The 18,234-nt window shown below is 36.8% G+C and overlaps 1 protein-coding gene across 8 annotated transcripts in view; it reads right to left on the bottom strand.

The window, feature by feature from the left end:
- UNC13C (unc-13 homolog C) overlaps positions 1 to 18,234 on the bottom strand; it is a 591,291-nt gene that overhangs the window by 275,788 nt on the left and 297,269 nt on the right. For all 8 annotated transcript variants that reach the window (XM_032417734.1, XM_032417733.1, XM_032417735.1 and 5 more), the window contains 2 exons: positions 16,779 to 16,942; positions 4,060 to 4,216 (listed from right to left, as the gene is read on the bottom strand). In XM_032417734.1, the coding sequence (XP_032273625.1) occupies positions 4,060 to 4,216; positions 16,779 to 16,942 (321 nt within the window). The remainder of the gene's footprint in view (positions 1 to 4,059; positions 4,217 to 16,778; positions 16,943 to 18,234) is intronic.

The raw sequence follows: 18,234 nt of genomic DNA, 5'->3' as shown, positions 1-18,234 counted from the left end.
TGCAACTTCTCGAACCTAGACCCCATGGTGAAGCACTTCAACTTTTCTCTCAACAGCCTCATCTATGTACTAATTCACTCACCCTTCACTGCCTCTTTTCTACAAAATTTCAACCTGAAGTCAATCCAATCTTCTGCCATATCTGTTACATGAGCATCAGAATGCTGCAAAATTCTGAGAAAATCTCACAGCCACATGCATTGTTGTGACAATGTGATTTATGCTTCTCAACATCAAATGAGACCTTCAGCTTTACTAGGAATTCTTCTGACACGGACCTGAAGCATTTCTTTTTCTATTCCCTTTGGTAACATATCCAAACCTGTTACAACCTCCTTCACCTCCTGCATCTGTATCATAGCCCCTGTCTTGTAGATGAGCATTTCCTGTTCTTGTAGACAACCACAGAGAAGATTAGGGAAATGGGGTGTGACATCCCAGCTTTTCACCCCACTATCAAAAGGTCAGAGTTCTCTGCAAGGACACTTACACTCTTCCTGAAATTTCAGAATGGAACTTGTCCTTTCTTATTCCAAAGAATGTCCCTTATTTTGTCTTCTTGACTACATTTCTTCTTTCTCCTCTGTGATGTCATGGCATCACATGTTCTCCCTTTGATAAATCTGCAACTTCACTGTCACAACTAGTCCCTTTCCTGATAATCTATAAACATGTTTCAATTTACCTTATTAAATAAAAACATCCCTACCCAACCAGCCAGTAAAAATAAAATCTTTTTCATGACAATATCTTCCCTTGACCAAGCTTTCCCTTTTCAGTCCAGTTCCTTAACAAAATAGTCTGTTTCCTGAACCATATTCACCCTTTCATTCATATGTTTATTACAAAATTAACATAAGAAAGTTTTACAATGTCAGTATAAAGATGAATATAAAGCAAAACAACAAAATATTAGCTGTCATCCCACCAGGTGGCTGTATCATTGGCATTTTGGCACATTTCCTTCCAGTCTTATTTCTAAGCCAGTTGTGTGTGTTGTTTTCAATGTTGGAATTAGAATGTTTATAGAATTAATTTTTTTTTCATTTATCATTATATCATGGACAGTGCTCAATTTTATGAACTTTTCTTTAAAAACATGATTCTTAGTGATTGCATTATATTTTAGTGAATAAATGAACCTAATTTACACAACTACTCATCTATGCCATTCACTGAAGGACCCAACGAAATTAGGCTTCAATGGCAACTACTTCACTAAATAATTACCTCCTATTTCCCAAATTTAAAGGGGTCATTTCTTTCCCCATCTTACTTGAACTTTTTGCAACAGTTGACAGTCTTTATATAGATTCCTTTTCTCAAAATAGTTTTCCCTTGCCTTTCATAATATGACATTGTTTATCATTTTCATCCAATTTATCTAACCATTTTTCTCAACAAAGTTTGCTTGTTCCTCTTCTTCACACCCAAGTATTCTGTCCTTTTCACTTCATTCGTGAACATTTTTCATCCAAACCATGACCAAAAATAACAACTGTACACAAAAATGTCTGAATTGTAACAGTGATGGTTTTCTTTTCCTAAATGTGTTTGTTTACAATCCTCATAAGTAAGAAAAGCTTTTTCCACTGGCTTATTATTTGTATACTCAAAATGTCTGGGTTATACCTTTGAGAAGGATGAAGGACCAATATAAAGGTGTTCTTAAGTCAGGAGCAACAAATCAGATTCAGAATTCAGGTATATAAGAACCTTAGGCCCTACGTTGGAGGTGGGAGACGTTATACTTTGGTATATCTGACTGAGCAAATAGCATTATTTTCAGTAGGTAGAGAAAAATACAGTCACATTTATATACCAAATCATCAATTTATCAAAATGTAGTTTGAGGAAAAAAATTCTTTTTTGGGGGGGCCCTCTTCTACAATAAGTTATTTGATTTACAAAATAAAGTTTTTTATAATCATGTTGTCACTGAAAAATAGTGAAATCAATTTGGTTTTTCTTCTTTGGGTCAGCAGGAAGTTCTATCTCATTTTCCTCCAGGTAGCTTTTATGATGGATATTAATCATATAGACACGTCTTCTTTTTCAGAGCTATAAAGGCTCAGTGTTCCACAAGGTTGGCTTATTCTCTACAAGGTGCCCAGGCACAATATTAAAAGCAAAACAATTACATAACACTGAGTGCTTTATGTTACAGGTAAAATCTCAAGACAATCTTATTATCAAGATGAGGTTTTTATAAGAAAACCGTTCTGATGTTCTGTTATCGGTTATAATAGTATTTTGTTGAGTTGCCAGTGAATGTTCTTTGGTCCTGGCTTTTATAAGACTCAATGTGTCTAACGGAAGTAACTGATGGTATGCTGTTTATACTGTAGGTAGGGCAGGAGAGACGAAATCCTCATACCTAATATTTATAGAGCATTTTCAACTTTTACAAACTGGCTTATTATATTTTACTTCATTTGCTTTTCATCTTCAATTTGAGAAACACATTAGAGAGGTATTTGTTATCTTCATTGAGCAGATTGAGAAACTGAGGCTAGAATGACTGGACTGGCTTGCTAAATTTCAATACAAACTCAAATCCCATGACTCCTAACCCAGATAGTGTTTTCTTCTACTAGCACTTAATTTGATTTGTCATTAAATAATAATTACTTTTTCCTTTGATTCATTCCAACTCATCTCACATGCCTCACATGCATTTTCTTTCAGATGAAAAGGACAAAGAGTATACACAGCAGCATATTTTCCCCCTACTGACTTCACACACTTATATTTGCTGAGTCTCATTTGTCTCTACTCTATGACACATATCCCAAAATTTAATTTCTAACAACATAATCAATAACAAAAATCTATTCAGTGAACCCATTCGGAAGTACAGTGGAAAAAGTAACTATGTTGTCATGAAAATGTCATTCTCCTACAATGGATCTTAGTTTCAGGTATATACACACACGAGAATAAGAATACCTGTCTCATAGGGTTATTGAACAGAGCTACTACCAACCAGGTACCTGCCCCAGTCAAAATTGTGGGAATCTCTCCAGACAGCTTTCCCTTTCCTTCCCTGTCCACATCACCAAAGACACCAAGCGCTATTGATTCTATGCCATGAAAAACTCTACAATTTGTCCTTCCTTCTCCATCTTCACTAATTTTGTCTTAGTTTTGATCTGCACAATTATACTGCAGTTACTATTAATTTATATCTGATTTCCAGTCTTGTCAATTTCAACTTAATGAGGCTTATAGAGAATGAGTTCCAGTGACAGGTGCAACAGCTAGATACTTGAGTTTCCTTGGGATACCTGCATTTCTATTTTTCATTGTATCCTTGGTGCATTTGAATACTTCAGATGGACAGTCTTAATTAGGTACAGATAGCTCTTAAGACTCTTTATACACCTACTATGTTTTACTTAGAAGATGTGCCGATATCTAGCAACACCAGTAAAAACCAATCGGAGGTATAAAGGGAGCCTAATAGACTCCAGAGAAGTCAACCAAACTCACTTTTACCAGGGAACAGCATCTGAAATGGTGAATCCTAAATCTGCATACATGGAGAAAGTCCTATAAAATCCCACTACTCTTTCAGAAAATGTATGTGTGTCCTCATTGGAAAAGGTCATTCCAGATAGGAAGACTTAATTCCATGAAGATGCCTACTGACTGCCAAAGTTATTTTACAGGGTATGTTTCCAATGAACTTTTAGCTTTTGCCCATTATACTAAAAGATATTCCCTAAAAGATGCGCCTCCTGCAGTAAGATTCCAAGAATATCTGGAATCCAAAGTATGTTGAAAATGTAACTCCCAGGGGGTGCTTGGGTGGCTCAGTCATTAAGCGTCTGCCTTAGGCTCAGGTCATTCCCAGGGTCCTGGGATGGAGCCCCGCATCGGGCTCCCTGCTCAGTGGGAAGCCTGCTTCTCCCTTTCACACTCCCCCCGCTTGTGTTCCTTCTCTCGCTGTTTCTTCCTCTGTCAAATAAATCAATAAAATCTTAAAAAAAAAAAAAAAAGAAAAGAAAATGTAAGTCCCATAAGTTAGCAGGAATTTGAAAGTCCAAAAATACTTACACCAAAGTTGGTAGCGGCAAATCGATCTGAGGCAGAAACCTGTACATTTGCTGAAATTGTTGTGTGAGCATAGAAAGCATTTATATTCGCCAACAAGGTGCTCATGACAGCAGGGACACCAGGGCACATGTATTTAGAAGACAAACATGAGAAGTGCCTACAAGACAAAAACATTGAGCACTTTAAATAAACATAAACCAATGAATTCATGTAACAGTGTGCCCTCTAATGTCAGCAATTAATTCCTTAACTACATCTTTGAAAAAGAGAGAAAACTCCCACAGTCTCTACTAAATGAAAGAGAAAGCAATCTCAGCTTTTTAAAAATTTCTCATTCACAAATGTGAAGTGGCTTAATTAGAATGTGATCTGTCAAAGGGATGAGTGCAGAATTCCCTTCAAGTGTGGGAGTGCTGTGTGTACACACCGAAAGTGCAATTTCCAATGGAATCCAGCATTGTTGGAAAACAATTACACGGGAGTCTCCCCTTCTCCAGCAACTATGCTGTCACTTACTTCAGTTCCTGAAATGCTCTATTTCAACCAGAATGCCCTTTCATTCTTGTATTCCTATCACACTGATGAAGCAAGAGGCTCTCTTTTCATCACACGTCTACTGAGCGAGTGAACTTAACATCTGACTTGAGTCCAGTTTCTGGACTTTTGTCATTAGAATACCTTCCAGAAGCAGTTCTGTTTTCCTAGCATTTTGCTGCAACCACGATTTAATAAGGCAAACAGACGAATAGTGAGGACAGATTGAATTATGCAAGCTCAATGCTTAAAGACCATTTCTTTTAAACCTTGAATAATATCATTCACAGACATCAGAGGCATCGAGCGTTCAGTTCTGTTACTTCTCTCAAGAAAACCTGTTTCATTTGAACTATAACAAAAGACTTGGAAATTGAAAGCACAGCTTACGATAAAAGTGAAAAGATAAAATGCAGAGGAAAGAAATCTTCAGTACGTAATCTGATCCTATTTTGCTCTCATACGTCAGTAATTTATCCTCCACTTAGGCATCTCTGAATTCTGTATTACTGAACTCAAACACGGAATGTACAAACATAGATGCCCTGAATGACACCTTAAGAGAAATGGAGGATAGTCCTGGAAATGGTGGTTTCTCTTAGATCTCAGCCACGCCACTCATGCAGCTTGTCATGATACTAGCTGATAAAAGTAGGTCTAAGTTTTAAACATGGATCTTTGAGGATTACCAATAACAAAGCATGTCATGGGAGTTGCATGATGTTTTGCTACTTAACCCTAGAAATACACTATCACTGATTGCTTCTTTTAGGTAAATGATACCTATTTTGACTTTATTATACACTAAATTAATTATATCTATTAAGAATATCACAAATAATATAAAGATATTAAACATAGAAATTAAAAAACTCCTAACATTATATATCCTTTTTTTTTTTTTTTTTTTTTTTTTTGAGCAATTCACAAATAATGAAATTTGTTAGACCCAAAGTTAGAGGTTAAGAGTTGTGGAATATGCAAGAACTAAATGCACTGGTACAGGGGATGGCACAAGGAAACCAAACATACCTAGGGGGAACAAGAGTTATAGAAACATCAGTTGTCAAAATAAATTGGTAAGAAACTCAAAGACCAGAAGTTTATTATCCTGAACATGCATTATGTATTTAAAGGGATACTGGAGGTCACCAGGATGAACAATCTTGTTCTTGGTTTTTAAAAAAGGATCCATGTCTCCCTAATGCAGCTGAGTGTTACACAGTATTTAAATCTGCTAGCTGCCACCCTCTGATTTTTGGACCCCAATGAGATTGGTAACAGTTTAGCAGGGACTGTAAGCAGAAATAATGGAGAAACATAAATATTCTGAAGGTGCTTCTAGTGTGAATTCTGTAGGTGAAATTGAAAGTTTTATAATGAAGATGACACAATTATTGAACAATGTTCATTGCTTATAAGCCACGTGAGGGGAAAAATGAGCATAATATGGGAAGGCTGGGGACATAAACAAGCAAGCTTGGTATAGGATATAGGATATTCTCTGGGAAATTTGGGCTCTACCAACCTAAAATTGCTAGGGTTCACTGTACACAATATTTTTTTCCCATTGTGCCTTGGTTTTTTCTCTTCCATTCCTCTGGAATATATCTTTTACCTATCTGTGACAGCAAGCCCTATGCTTGGTTTGTCTATCTCTGAGTCATGCATTAATTCTTAGCCCAGCCTCACTTTGAGACTCACCAGGGCACAATATGCACATTCGAACTTACTCTCCCTTAGCACTCTGTTTGGCTTTTCTCATAACTTCTGCATAATTGTATTACATCTCTTGTGTGACTAATTCTCTCCATTAGTCAGTCTATAAGTGGATTCATTACTATATATCCAATGCCTAACACAGTATCTCACATTTAGACATGTTGAATAAATATTTATTGGACCAAATTCTAGGGACACTAAACTCTTTACTCTTCCATGGCCATTACATGAACTCTAATCCTCAAGACCTTGGCTCAGACATTCCCCTCTGATTTCTCCTCTGTGGGCTCACCACTACTGGGCTCCAATCAGCCTTTGAACCTGTGTCCTCCATCTCCGGGCCTCCTAACTTCCTCTATCCAATGGATACTTCTGTAATAACACCCAAACTATTGGAGTTCAGGCAATATAAGTTTAAAACCATCTCTCTTAACCACTAGAGTATATCTTTCTCTTAATTTATCCTCCTCCTTCTCTCTTCAATGTTGTGTATTACTTGCACATCTATCTGTTCCTTTCAGCATGTGTCTAGTTCATGCTTGGTTATCATCTTAATTCAGCCTGCCTCTAGCATAGTGTTTTCTTATACATAGGAGTTGACCAATGTTTATTAATGAAAACAAAAACAATATGAGCCAAAGTTATTTATGTAGAGTTAGCGTATACAGGACGGTTGGTTACCTTGAGTATGACAGTTCTCAAAACGGATAATTGCTTTGTAAACATTTGTTGAAGTGCATAACAGTTAACAGTAATGATGACAATAACTTTGAAGGTTAATAGCATTCTGCTTATAACCGCTATATATTTAAAATTTTCCAGAGCATTAGGCATGTATTTATCTTAGAGGATAGACAAAAATACTTTACTTTCTGATATAAATTTAACTGAGATAATTTCTGGGGTATGATGGGAGGTAGCTAGCTGCATATGATTCACCCCTTGAAACTTCCCATGGAAATATCTGAGAAAAACAAAAAAGAAAGTCAAGTCATAAAAGCACTAGGCATTAGAGTACCAATCAAAGATTTCCCAGTATCTGGGAGGACTTTGCCTAACTTTAGGGCAGCTGGCTAGATTGAGAGATGTTCAGTGGCTGACTAGTGTCTAAACTCCTAAAATATTAACCTGACTAGAGAGGAAATGGGAAGATATTTCTAGCAAACATACACTGTAGACCCTGTACCTAAGATTGGGGCGTAGGCTGCTGACCAGCAAGGCTGTCAAGCACTTCCCTATTCCATGCTAATGGCTTCTCAAGGCAGTAAAGAGCTGCCTCCTGTTTCCCACACCTACTCACTCTATATCCATTAAAGAGTATACAACTCCCAAGATTGTAATACAGCTTGTGTAACAGGGAATAGGCAATGGGCTTTGAAGCTAGTTAGAAAAAAAGGGCTGGAAGAACACTGGGAACAGTATATCCTGGGGATTATATATAATCTCTAATGTTTTACTTCCAGCAAGAGTTCACAGCTTGTTTAGATTATCCAGGGGGTTAAAAAATCCAGTTCTTATATATGGAGAACCCACCAATAGGAGCAGGTAAATATATTTTCCTAATCTAAAGGAGAGCTGCATTTAAATAAAGTCATGGGAAAGAGGGGAACATTTTTAGAGGCTTGGCTTCCAGTTTAAGGTCTTTAAGTGAATACTGACAATACCCAGGTGGTCAACAAATACTGATTCAAAGGAACCCTGTAAGTTGCCAAACAAGCAAGATGCAAATATCTTTACATATTATTTTAACATATGAAAGTGTATAACCTATATTAGTCTTTAAAATACTATTAAGCAAGATTTTTACAGAAGAAGTCAACAACAAATCACCCATAAAATGTTTTTTCTTTCAAAGTTTTATCATAGACCTACCAGTTTCTGGTTAATGTGTAGATGCAAAAAAAAAAACAAACAAACAAAAAAAAAAACCATAAAATTACTATAAAATAGATACCACCTTGATTTCACTAAATAAAATATATTGAGTTAATTTTGAAGATACTAATGGAATGATTTTTCACTCATAACTCCCTAAGGCAAAATACAGAGATGAGAATGGTGAAAACGTGGAAATCAAAGGAGAACAATGAGAAAAACCCAGTATTTCATTTAATGCTACTTTTCATCTCATCAGAACTTTACATCAGTTTTAATATCAAATTAGCCTTACAATGGTGTTTTTCTTGTGAGCTAATTAAAATTGTAAGCAATAAAATTTTCATTGTCTGGTAAAAGGAAGAAGGTAAATAAAGTCATAAACATGGTCCTCCTTAATTTGGTCGGAATTAAATTGAACACGTCTCAACATACCTAAAAATTAAAGATACAATAATTGTCACTTCTTAGAACTTACATTAAAATGTTCTTCTTAAAACTAGTGACTCTGGAGTTAATTGGGAGTTGGAATACTAAGAATAAAGGTGTAAGCATTTGAAAAAAAAGTTTATGCATTTTATATTAATTTTAAAAATAAAGCACTAAAATTCAGAATTTTCAGGTCACTCCTATGAATATAATCTTTTCCCTATTGGTAAAAAAAAAAAAAAAAAAAAATACCTGTCTTTTTTCTTTTTTTCTTTTTTTGAGAAAGAGAAAGAGAGAGAGAATCTTAAGCAGGCTCCACACCTAGTGCAGAGCCAGATGAGGGGCTCACTCTGACAACCCTGAGATCATGACCTGAGCCGAAATCAAGAACTGACCCTTAACCAACTGAGCCACCCAGGAGCCCCTACCTGTCCTTTCCTAGAAACTGTGAATAGGATCATGGTAAGTTACAAATGGTACCAAACAACAGTCTACATTGAACTTGCCATTTCACATTTACTTTTTAACCTAAATGGTAAATGATTAGGCAGTCAATATAATCAAGAAAATATTAAGCATCAAAGTACACATTTCTTAGATGATGAAAAGAAAGAAAAAAAGAGACTTAGATTTCGAAGAAGAATAAGTATTAATCAGGGTTAGTGGCTACACTTCTTGGGAACCTTGAAAAGAATAGCAAATTGCTTTTTTGGTATGTGGGGTAGACAGAGGGATTCACGGTGGCCAATTTAGAGTTACAGGTATCACGGCATAGGCATGATTCACTGTAATCCTAGCTCTGTTCTGTGACCTTAGAAAAGTAACTTTATCACTCCTAGATTCAGTTTCTCCATCTCTGAAGGGAAAAGATCTAATCCTTCCAAGCTTTAACATGCTATGCATCTCTGAATACAGATAATTGGTTGTGTCCAGCCATAAACATTACTTCCTCCCACTATCAACATTTGATTCTATTGGAGCCCATGGTTAATAGGGATGGCCAGAAAACAGGGGACAAGGGAGTCATTTGCAGGCATCCTTTGCTGGTTGGTAGTTATCAGCTAACAGGCTTCTACATAGTCTTCAATTTGCAAAGCACTTCCCTCTGACTTTCTGTGTGCCTCTTCTTTATGTGTGGTTATTGCCAAGGTGAAGTTTCTTGCTTCTAAGCATCTCCTTGAAAATCAATTCCTTTTAAAGGCTGCAGTTTCAATGCTACTTACATTGTTCTAGGAGGGAGAGGGAAAACAGGATTTAAAGTACAATTAGCAATTTAAAACGACTGAACAGATCCTTGCAGCAAACCACCCCTTCAAAAAGTACACCTTCAAATAAAATAGGTCGAAAAGCATGATTGTAATCTCTGAAAATGCTAACATTTCCTGACACAGACACGATTGAAAACAATGGATTAATAATGTTTAAATCCCCTGACTTTGCTTTTTGAAGAAAATGGGGTTAGTGTCAAACCAATTTAACAAATGGAATTTCAGCTTCATTGGAAAAGTTAGAGTAACAAACTCAAAAAGATGATGCTTAAATTGCCAACAATGAGACAGTTACTGGCATGTTTTCAGCTAAAGCAATTGCTACAACATTATCAAGCATTGATTCTCAAATATTATTGGCAAAATGTTGGGAAGTCATGTGTATTTCAATTTATAAATCCGGATTCAGTTCACTTGTTATTGTTTCATAGATATCACGATGGGGGTGGGGGGGGGACAATCATCTAACTCACCTGCCTTTTTGGAGACAATTGTCCCTAATCACATCATCTTGTGGTTTTCAAGGGATCGAAATGCCTTTGATTCAAAAGATTTAAAGATCAATTTTTTTTTTTTGATAAAAATAAGAGCAAAGTGATTGGAAGGAAGCACCATAAAGACAATAATAATTTTTAGATCCTTTGGAGATTTCAAGAAACAATTCAAGATGAAAGTAAAGACTATCTGTAGTCCCAATGTCAGAAATATACTACAACAGTATTTATCACATTTGCTCCCTAAAATCCAAATTAGCATGCATTTCAGTGATTGCGTACATGCTTGTCACTAAGGAGGGGGTCAAACACTTAAGGAACCACTTCTCTTTTGGTGAAAAGCATCATGACTTTTCATAAATGCTATGGATTGCTGGAATTCAACTACAGAGATTTTGAGTATGAGGCAGTGGTGGGAGACAGGAAAGTAAGGGAATGCGTAGGGTTTAGAGGAATGGTGGAAGCTGAAGAGCAAGTAAGGCTGGGACCCTCAGGCTGACCATCAGCTTTCTCTGACACCTCTCTTCACCTGTGCCTGGATTTGGTCCCTTCATGTCTACGCTCTTACAGTACCCATGTACACCTCAATTACGCTGTCTTCTTGTTATTTAATTTCTTCTTCCTCTTTGCTCTAGATAAGGAGCTCACTAAAGCAAGAGATATCTTTTACTTCTGTATCCCAATGCCCTGTATAAGTCCTCATACTTAAATACTCAGAATGTCTGTCAGATAAATGAATTGTATCTTCTGGAACGGGGACTCCATGAGAGACTGGATCTTGACTTCTTGTTTGCTGATGTATTCTTAGCGCCTAAAAAACTCCTTGGCACATGGTAGGCCCTCAATAAATATTTCTTACAGGAATGAGTGATTCGTTCATCAGTTATGGAGCACTCTCTTTAGAAAGCAGGCCCACGGCTCAAGCAGCTAAAACAGACTAGTGCCTTTAAGATAAACTATATCCCAATAGTTCTAGTTCAAATATAAATTCAATCGAGAGGGCCAGTACCAAAGTAAAGGTTGTTTGTTAAGAACACCAAGGTGAAAAACACTGACTAAATGCATTTCTCACTTGGTATTACAGATGCATGACCACAGTCTAATGAAATCTCAGATTCTGTGAGACACCTGGGGCTTCATTATACAATAAATGACTCATTAAACACTAAGTTAAAATGTATTTGATTGACAGAAATCACCTCCAGAGGACAATTAATCCCTGATGCTGACATGGAATTCCCTGCATGTGTTTAGGGGTGAACAGCAAGTCTGTCAGAATGTTTTTAAGAGCATTTGTGTTTGCATAGATAGATAAAAAGCATCAAGGACTCCCAAAATTCTCATGATGAAAACAGACTCGATGCCCAACAACACGATGCAAAATATGTAAAATGGTGTGCTCCTTTGGAAAGGAAACAGACTCTCATTCTTGCTATCATATATTGGAAAATTGCCTTTTTTTTTTTAAAGATGGATTTACCATGTGGGAACAAATCCTCCTGGTCTTGATCAATCGACTGTCCAAATGGGAAAATTATAATCCCTTTCCTCCTCCCTCATGAATGTTCCAAAACAAAGAGTATATTTTTATGCAACAAACTGGGCCAATAAATTGTGCCCTTATAGAAAATGTTTTGTGGTAAAAGGAGAGAGATTTACAATAAGCAGGAGGTACCTTAGAGGACTGGGAAGTTCAGTATTAATGTTCAGATTATTTACCAGCAAAACAGATTCAACCTCCTTCTTATGATGAGAAATACACATGAGGAAAATGTAATAACATACAACCAGACTCTCTGGCTTAATACCCATTTCCCCTTTATTTCTGCTCCAAATCCATCTTCAAAGAAATGGGAGTAGGCTTAAAAGAAACCAGCAATCTCCACTAAAAACAGGAAGATTATGAGGTTACTTGGGGATTTGGCTAAGCATAAGTAGATTTTAAAAATCAAAAGAAACTGAGTTTTGATTTGTTTTTCTGATCAAATCGTATCTAGGAAAGCCCACAAAAATTAAGCAGTTTTGTCCTTTCCCAAATTTGTAAATGCCCTTATTATGTAGACAGGACATCTGTTTCTTCCTTGAAGCTGTGTTCCCCAACTTTGTGTTTTTAAAATTAAGGGAAATACTTCTGAGGTAAGTTTGACATATGTAGTTCTAGGTTTTGCTGTTGTTGCTTGGTTGGTTTTCTGGATCCCCTGAAGCTAAGTTTCAAGACAACAGGAAAATACCACTGATCCAAAAGGCAACCAATTTAAATTTGAAGATATAGCTGGTTATTCATAAATTCTTTTTTAAAAATTGTGTTACTCATTGGCCAACAATCGGTTAGGAGTCAATATACAATTCAGTTACAGGAGTATCGCTTGGAAAATATGGTAAAAAAAAAAAAAATCCCTGAAAGTTACATTTCAACACCTAACAGAAGAATGTCAGTACTCTGATACTTCTCTAAATTATTATAAATAATCAATCAATATGGTATGCTCTAAAACATTTATAAGGTAAAATAGATAACGTACACCAGCTTACTCTTTCAAGTTCCATTTTGCATGCTTTTGGCAACTGTGAACTTTGTTTCTTAAGATTTATTTATTTGAAAGAGAGAGGCAGAGAGTTTGTGTGCAAGTTGGGGGAGGGGGAGAGGGAGACAAAAAATCCCAAGCAGACACCCCACTGAGTGTGGAGCCCTACGCTGGGCTGGATCTCAAGACCCAGGGACCATGACCTGAGCTGAAACCAAGAGTAGGACACTTAACTGACTGAGCCACCCAGGAGCCCTGGCAACTGTGAACTTCTGACATGAAGAAATATGCCAGGAGAAGTTGAGAATAAACACTTCTACTTCTGATTCATTCAGTTAAAAATATGTACTGAGTTTCTATCATGCACCCAGAATATTTTATAAGGTAGTAATAAAACTTACAGCTGTTGGATTCAATATATCAATTTGTAAATCTTTGAACAGAATTCAAGTGCTCCTCTAAGTGACACCATTCTACCATCTCTCTTAAACTAGATTACACATGTAATTATATTAACATATTGATATAAAATGGGTACAGGTGTATTTTTCTATAAAAACTATTTCAGCAACTAATGATCATCAACGAATAGTAAATAAAGAGATCATATTTATGTTGGTAGTCAAATTTTTTAGGAGTTAACAGACTGTCAAACAACAGGAATATTTTTTATTCTGGTGAGATGGTAAAATTTGTACTGTTAAAGCAAAATTGCACTGGACATAATGAAATAGGCCAGGAAAATTTTATTCAAGGGTGTGCAGCAGGGAAGAGAAATCAGAACTCAGTCCAACCTCAAGTCCACTGACATAACAGATGGGGACATTTTTAAGGGTTGAATTGGAAGGGGGATGAATGGGAGTTTTTAAGAGCTAGAGTTGGGGGAATCCTAGTCACCTGTGCTTGCTAATTGGCATTACCCCCCCAAAAAGATAAACTTTCTCTTATAATCATGACCCAAGATAGTATTACAACGTGGAGCAAGGTACCTGTCCAAATTAAGCTCCTACCCCACAACAGAGACTGGGCGACAGGGGTCTATACTCCTTGGTGATTGCATTTGAAAGGGATGCCTGCCAGGTCCTTGAGAAAGCTAGTCCTGGGTTGTAAAACTGCCAAGAGGCTTTCAAAAAATTATAATTCAAAGAATTTACCATTATAATTTTTCTAAAGTAAATGCTGTAAGAAAAGGGAAGTCAGGGACCTCTGGGTTTAAGACTTCTGGATTTTGTAAGGGCCAAGGTGAGAGGGAGGTCAGGGGCCTAGACCTAAGTAAGAAGTCTAATGTTTTATCAAGTTGAGGGAAATGTTAAGGCCATGTTGGTCAGTACTCAAAGCTGAAAGAAACATTTAATAAATAAAAATATCAATATCAGGGGCACCTGGGTGGCTCAGGTGGTTAAGGGTCTGCCTTCGCCTCAGGTCATGATCTCCAGGTCCTGAGATTGATCCCCCATGTCAGGCTCCCAGCTCAGCAGGGAGTCTGCTCCTCCCTCTCCCTCTCCCCCTGTTGTGCTCTCTCTCTCAAATGAATAAATAAAAAATAAATAAATGAAAACATCAGTATCAAATCAAATGTATAACCAGAAGTAGATACAGTTGATCCTTGAACAATACAGGGGTTAGTTAGGGTCACTGACCCCTGCACAGTCAAAAATCCACATATAACTTTTGACTCCCCAAAAACTTAACTAGGAGCACACTACTGACTGTGACATACATATTATTTACATAAACAGTCATAAACACGTATTTTGTGGGTTATATTATATGTATTCTTAGAATAAGCTAGAGAAGAGAAAGCACTAAGAAAATCATAAGGAAGAGAAAAATACATTTACAGTACTGTAAAAAATCTGTAATCTGTAAGTAGACCCACAACAGTCCAAACCCTTGGTGTTCAAGGGTCAACTACATAATCTACTGTATTTTGTTATCATCAAAGTGCATTTCTCAATTTATTACCAAAAAAGAAGACATGTTTTCCCTTATGCCTCTCTGCCTTGCTTTCACTCTTTAGACCAGCAGTTGGCAATCTAAGTCCACTGCCAAAACCAGCCCATAGTTTTTGTTTTTAAAATAAAGTTTTATCAGTACATGACCATGCCCACTTGTTTACTTAATATCTATGGCTGCTTTTGCACCTGGAGTGCAGAGTGGAGCAGTTGTGACAGAGACTATAAGACCCACAAAGCTAAAAATACTTACTATGTGGCCCTTCATAATTATAGGCTCACATGCAGGTCACTTGATACCAAAGAAGTATCCAAAAATACCTTCTTGTTACTGTTTACTTAAGTCAAAGGTAAGAGAAAAATACAAGTGATAAAATGAATAAAGGATGATCTTCCTCTTTTAAGCTGTCATACAGTTACCCTTTTTCTATATTAACATGATTATGCTTCTCAGAATACAGGAAACATGGCAAAGAAGTAATGTGACATCAGCTCACAGAGATATTTTGGAATAAATTTAACTTGATCCTTTCTTTTATTGATATTTTTTCCAGAAGCAGGCTCTTCATTGCTGTTGCTTCGCTGTTGTCTTTTTTAACATAGTTTATTTTATTTTAGACTGTTAATCATAGTTGCATTTTTATTGTGCTCAATTTGGTGTGAGGTATTCTGAATTATAGCCAATGACATGGGACAGAGCAGATGACAAAGTCACAGGATTCCATTATGGCTGCCCAGTTACAAAATAGGTTGCCTCAAAAGGAGTGTGTTGTTGAGAGGGATGATGACCATCAGTAATGGATGCAACAACAGGGTTTCTAATCTGGAGAAAGGTTCAATTACATGACCTCTAAGTTCCTTTTCACCTCCATAATCTATAAGTCTTTATTATTTAGATTTAGGACATTCTGTTGACTAAAAAAACATACAATTGATCAAAAAATTTTTAAATGTACTCTCCCATAGAATGTTCTAGATTTATGACTGGTGATTAAATGCTAAGAACAGTAAACTTTGAAAAAGACCATTGATTTTGGTCTAATCCACATCCATCATTCAGATGGTTGAAAATGACTATCTGGGCCAGCTTCTATTTGGTTGACATGAAAATATGATCTGATCCTTAATATAAAAGTACAGTTTTCTAATAAATGTAAATAGTTTACATATTATATATGGTATATATCTGAACAAGATGCATTTATATACTTAGACCAGGTTTCAAAGGTAAACTGTAGGCAAGGAATAACACAATTCTAAACCCTTACCAAAACTCCTCAGTAAGGGTCACTTCCATAGAACCACATTTACTGCAGTACGTGTGTTCTCAATAAATCTTGGTTTTGAACTAGTAGCTCCGCTATAAATATAGGAAGGAAGAATATGCAGCCTATTGTTTGGGTCAAGACAGTGTCATGGCTCTGGATGTGTGTCTCTGACACCCACAGACTCTGTAAAGTTGGACGATGCACTTCCATCATCAGGCTTTAGTTTCCTCAGATATCAAATAAGGCATTGGTTCTCAAACTTCAGAGTTTATAAGAAGCATCCAGAGGGCTTATTAAATCACACATCACTGGGCCCCACTCCAAGAGTTTCTGATTCAGTAGGTTTGGAGTAGGGTGGAGAATTTGCATTTTCCAAGTTCCCAGGTGTTGCAAATGCTGTTTCTCAATGGAGCACACTATGAGGACAAAATAAGGTTTGGGAAGAAATGGTTGTAGCGAATTACCAAATCCTTAACACTTTATAGCTGTGAGAGAGCGTAGCCAGCACCAAATGGGCACATTCAAATGTAACTGACTTTGTAATCACAATTGCATTTGAATTAGAAGAAAGGAGATGAATGCTTTTCTTTCTTTTTCTTTAGATTTCAACAGAGATTTTCGAACACTGTACGAGTTTTAGAGTACTTACGTCATAGCTTGATAAATGGATTCAATCCCATAACGCATGGCAAATTCATCGACTATTTCTTGGGAAGCATCATCAAAGAAAACCTTCCAGGCTTCCTCCCCTTTGACCTCTGGGATTTTCACTCCACCATTAGACTTCACTTCAGTCAAGTAATGGAAGAGATTCTAAAAGTAAGTGGTTTTCAATTGTTCAGTAATTCCTCAGAATAGGCCAGAAATATGTAACTGTAACTCTCAGTAATTTATATTTGCATTGTGATTGCATCTAATGTTTCATCAGCATATAGAAGCAATAGGAATATATTGGATTTTTATTCTAACTCATCTCATATTTATGCAAATTGGTTTTATTTCTGCCTATGTCTACACAGAATCAAAGATTCAGATGTTTCATATGTAGCAATTCATTGTAGAAGGAAGTATAAGTTTTTGTATGTTAACATTTCTACAGGCTAGAACATATTTTGCACTCATGGGCTCTGAACAAACTATAAGGCCCTGGATGAATACTGTGATTTTGGCTATGTTAATACAGAATTCTAGTATATAAAGGGCTTTGACTATGAAACGGTAGGAGTCAGAGCTATGAATTGAGGTTAAAATGAATGTTTGAGAATTCTGTAATGAAGTAAAAATCCCTACATACAATTTCTTTTTGCTTTTAACAAGTTTGGGAACTGCTATATGGATGCAGCCTGGGTCACTAAAGGACCCTTTCTTGAATTTAATTCTTTCTGGTTCTTGGACTAGCAGAAAAGGACTCTGAAAAGCAAAGTATATTGCTGTTCCTCTGATCCCAAATATTCTCTGTCCAAACTATAAGGCCAGAGTTGGCTCTCCATCCTGCCAGTTCAGGGATTTCTATTTATTGATTTGAAAATTGAACCACCTTTCTTAAAGGAGTAGTATCACTGGCCAGATTGGAGTCAGGAACTTAAGCTTGGGCCCCATATCTAATTATGTATAAGGTGTAAATGATTTAAATACTGTTCCCCATTCATTCTTTAGTAAAATGGAAGTGCAAATAATTCCACACATAAATTTTCATAGATACCTTTAGGAAAGATTATATGCAAAGAGCAAATATTCTGTTATCTTTTTCTACCTTAGGAAGGTATTTTCTTCTCCACCTCTCTGAACATGGGGAAGGGTACCTTCCTCAGCTTCACCTCTTATTTTCTGATACATGGAATAAGAGTCATTTTTATCAGAGACAGGCTCTGGGGACAGCTCTAAGCTCTTAGATGCAAAGCATCCAATAGAAACAAAAGACTACGTGTCTGGGGCGCCTGGGTGGCTCAGTCATTAAGCGTCTGCCTTTGGCTCAGGTCATGATCCCAGGGTCCTGGGATCAAGCCCCGCATTGGGCTCCCTGCTACGCGGGAAGCCTGCTTCTCCCTCTCCCACTCCCCCTGCTTGTGTTCCCTCTCTCGCTGTGTCTCTGTCAAATAAATAAA

The sequence above is a fragment of the Phoca vitulina genome, unplaced genomic scaffold (genome assembly GCF_004348235.1).
Source record: "Phoca vitulina isolate PV1807 unplaced genomic scaffold, GSC_HSeal_1.0 scaffold20, whole genome shotgun sequence".
Lineage (NCBI taxonomy): Eukaryota > Metazoa > Chordata > Mammalia > Carnivora > Phocidae > Phoca > Phoca vitulina.
Note: the sequence above shows the minus strand (reverse complement) of the source record. Positions and strands in the feature narration are given on the sequence as shown.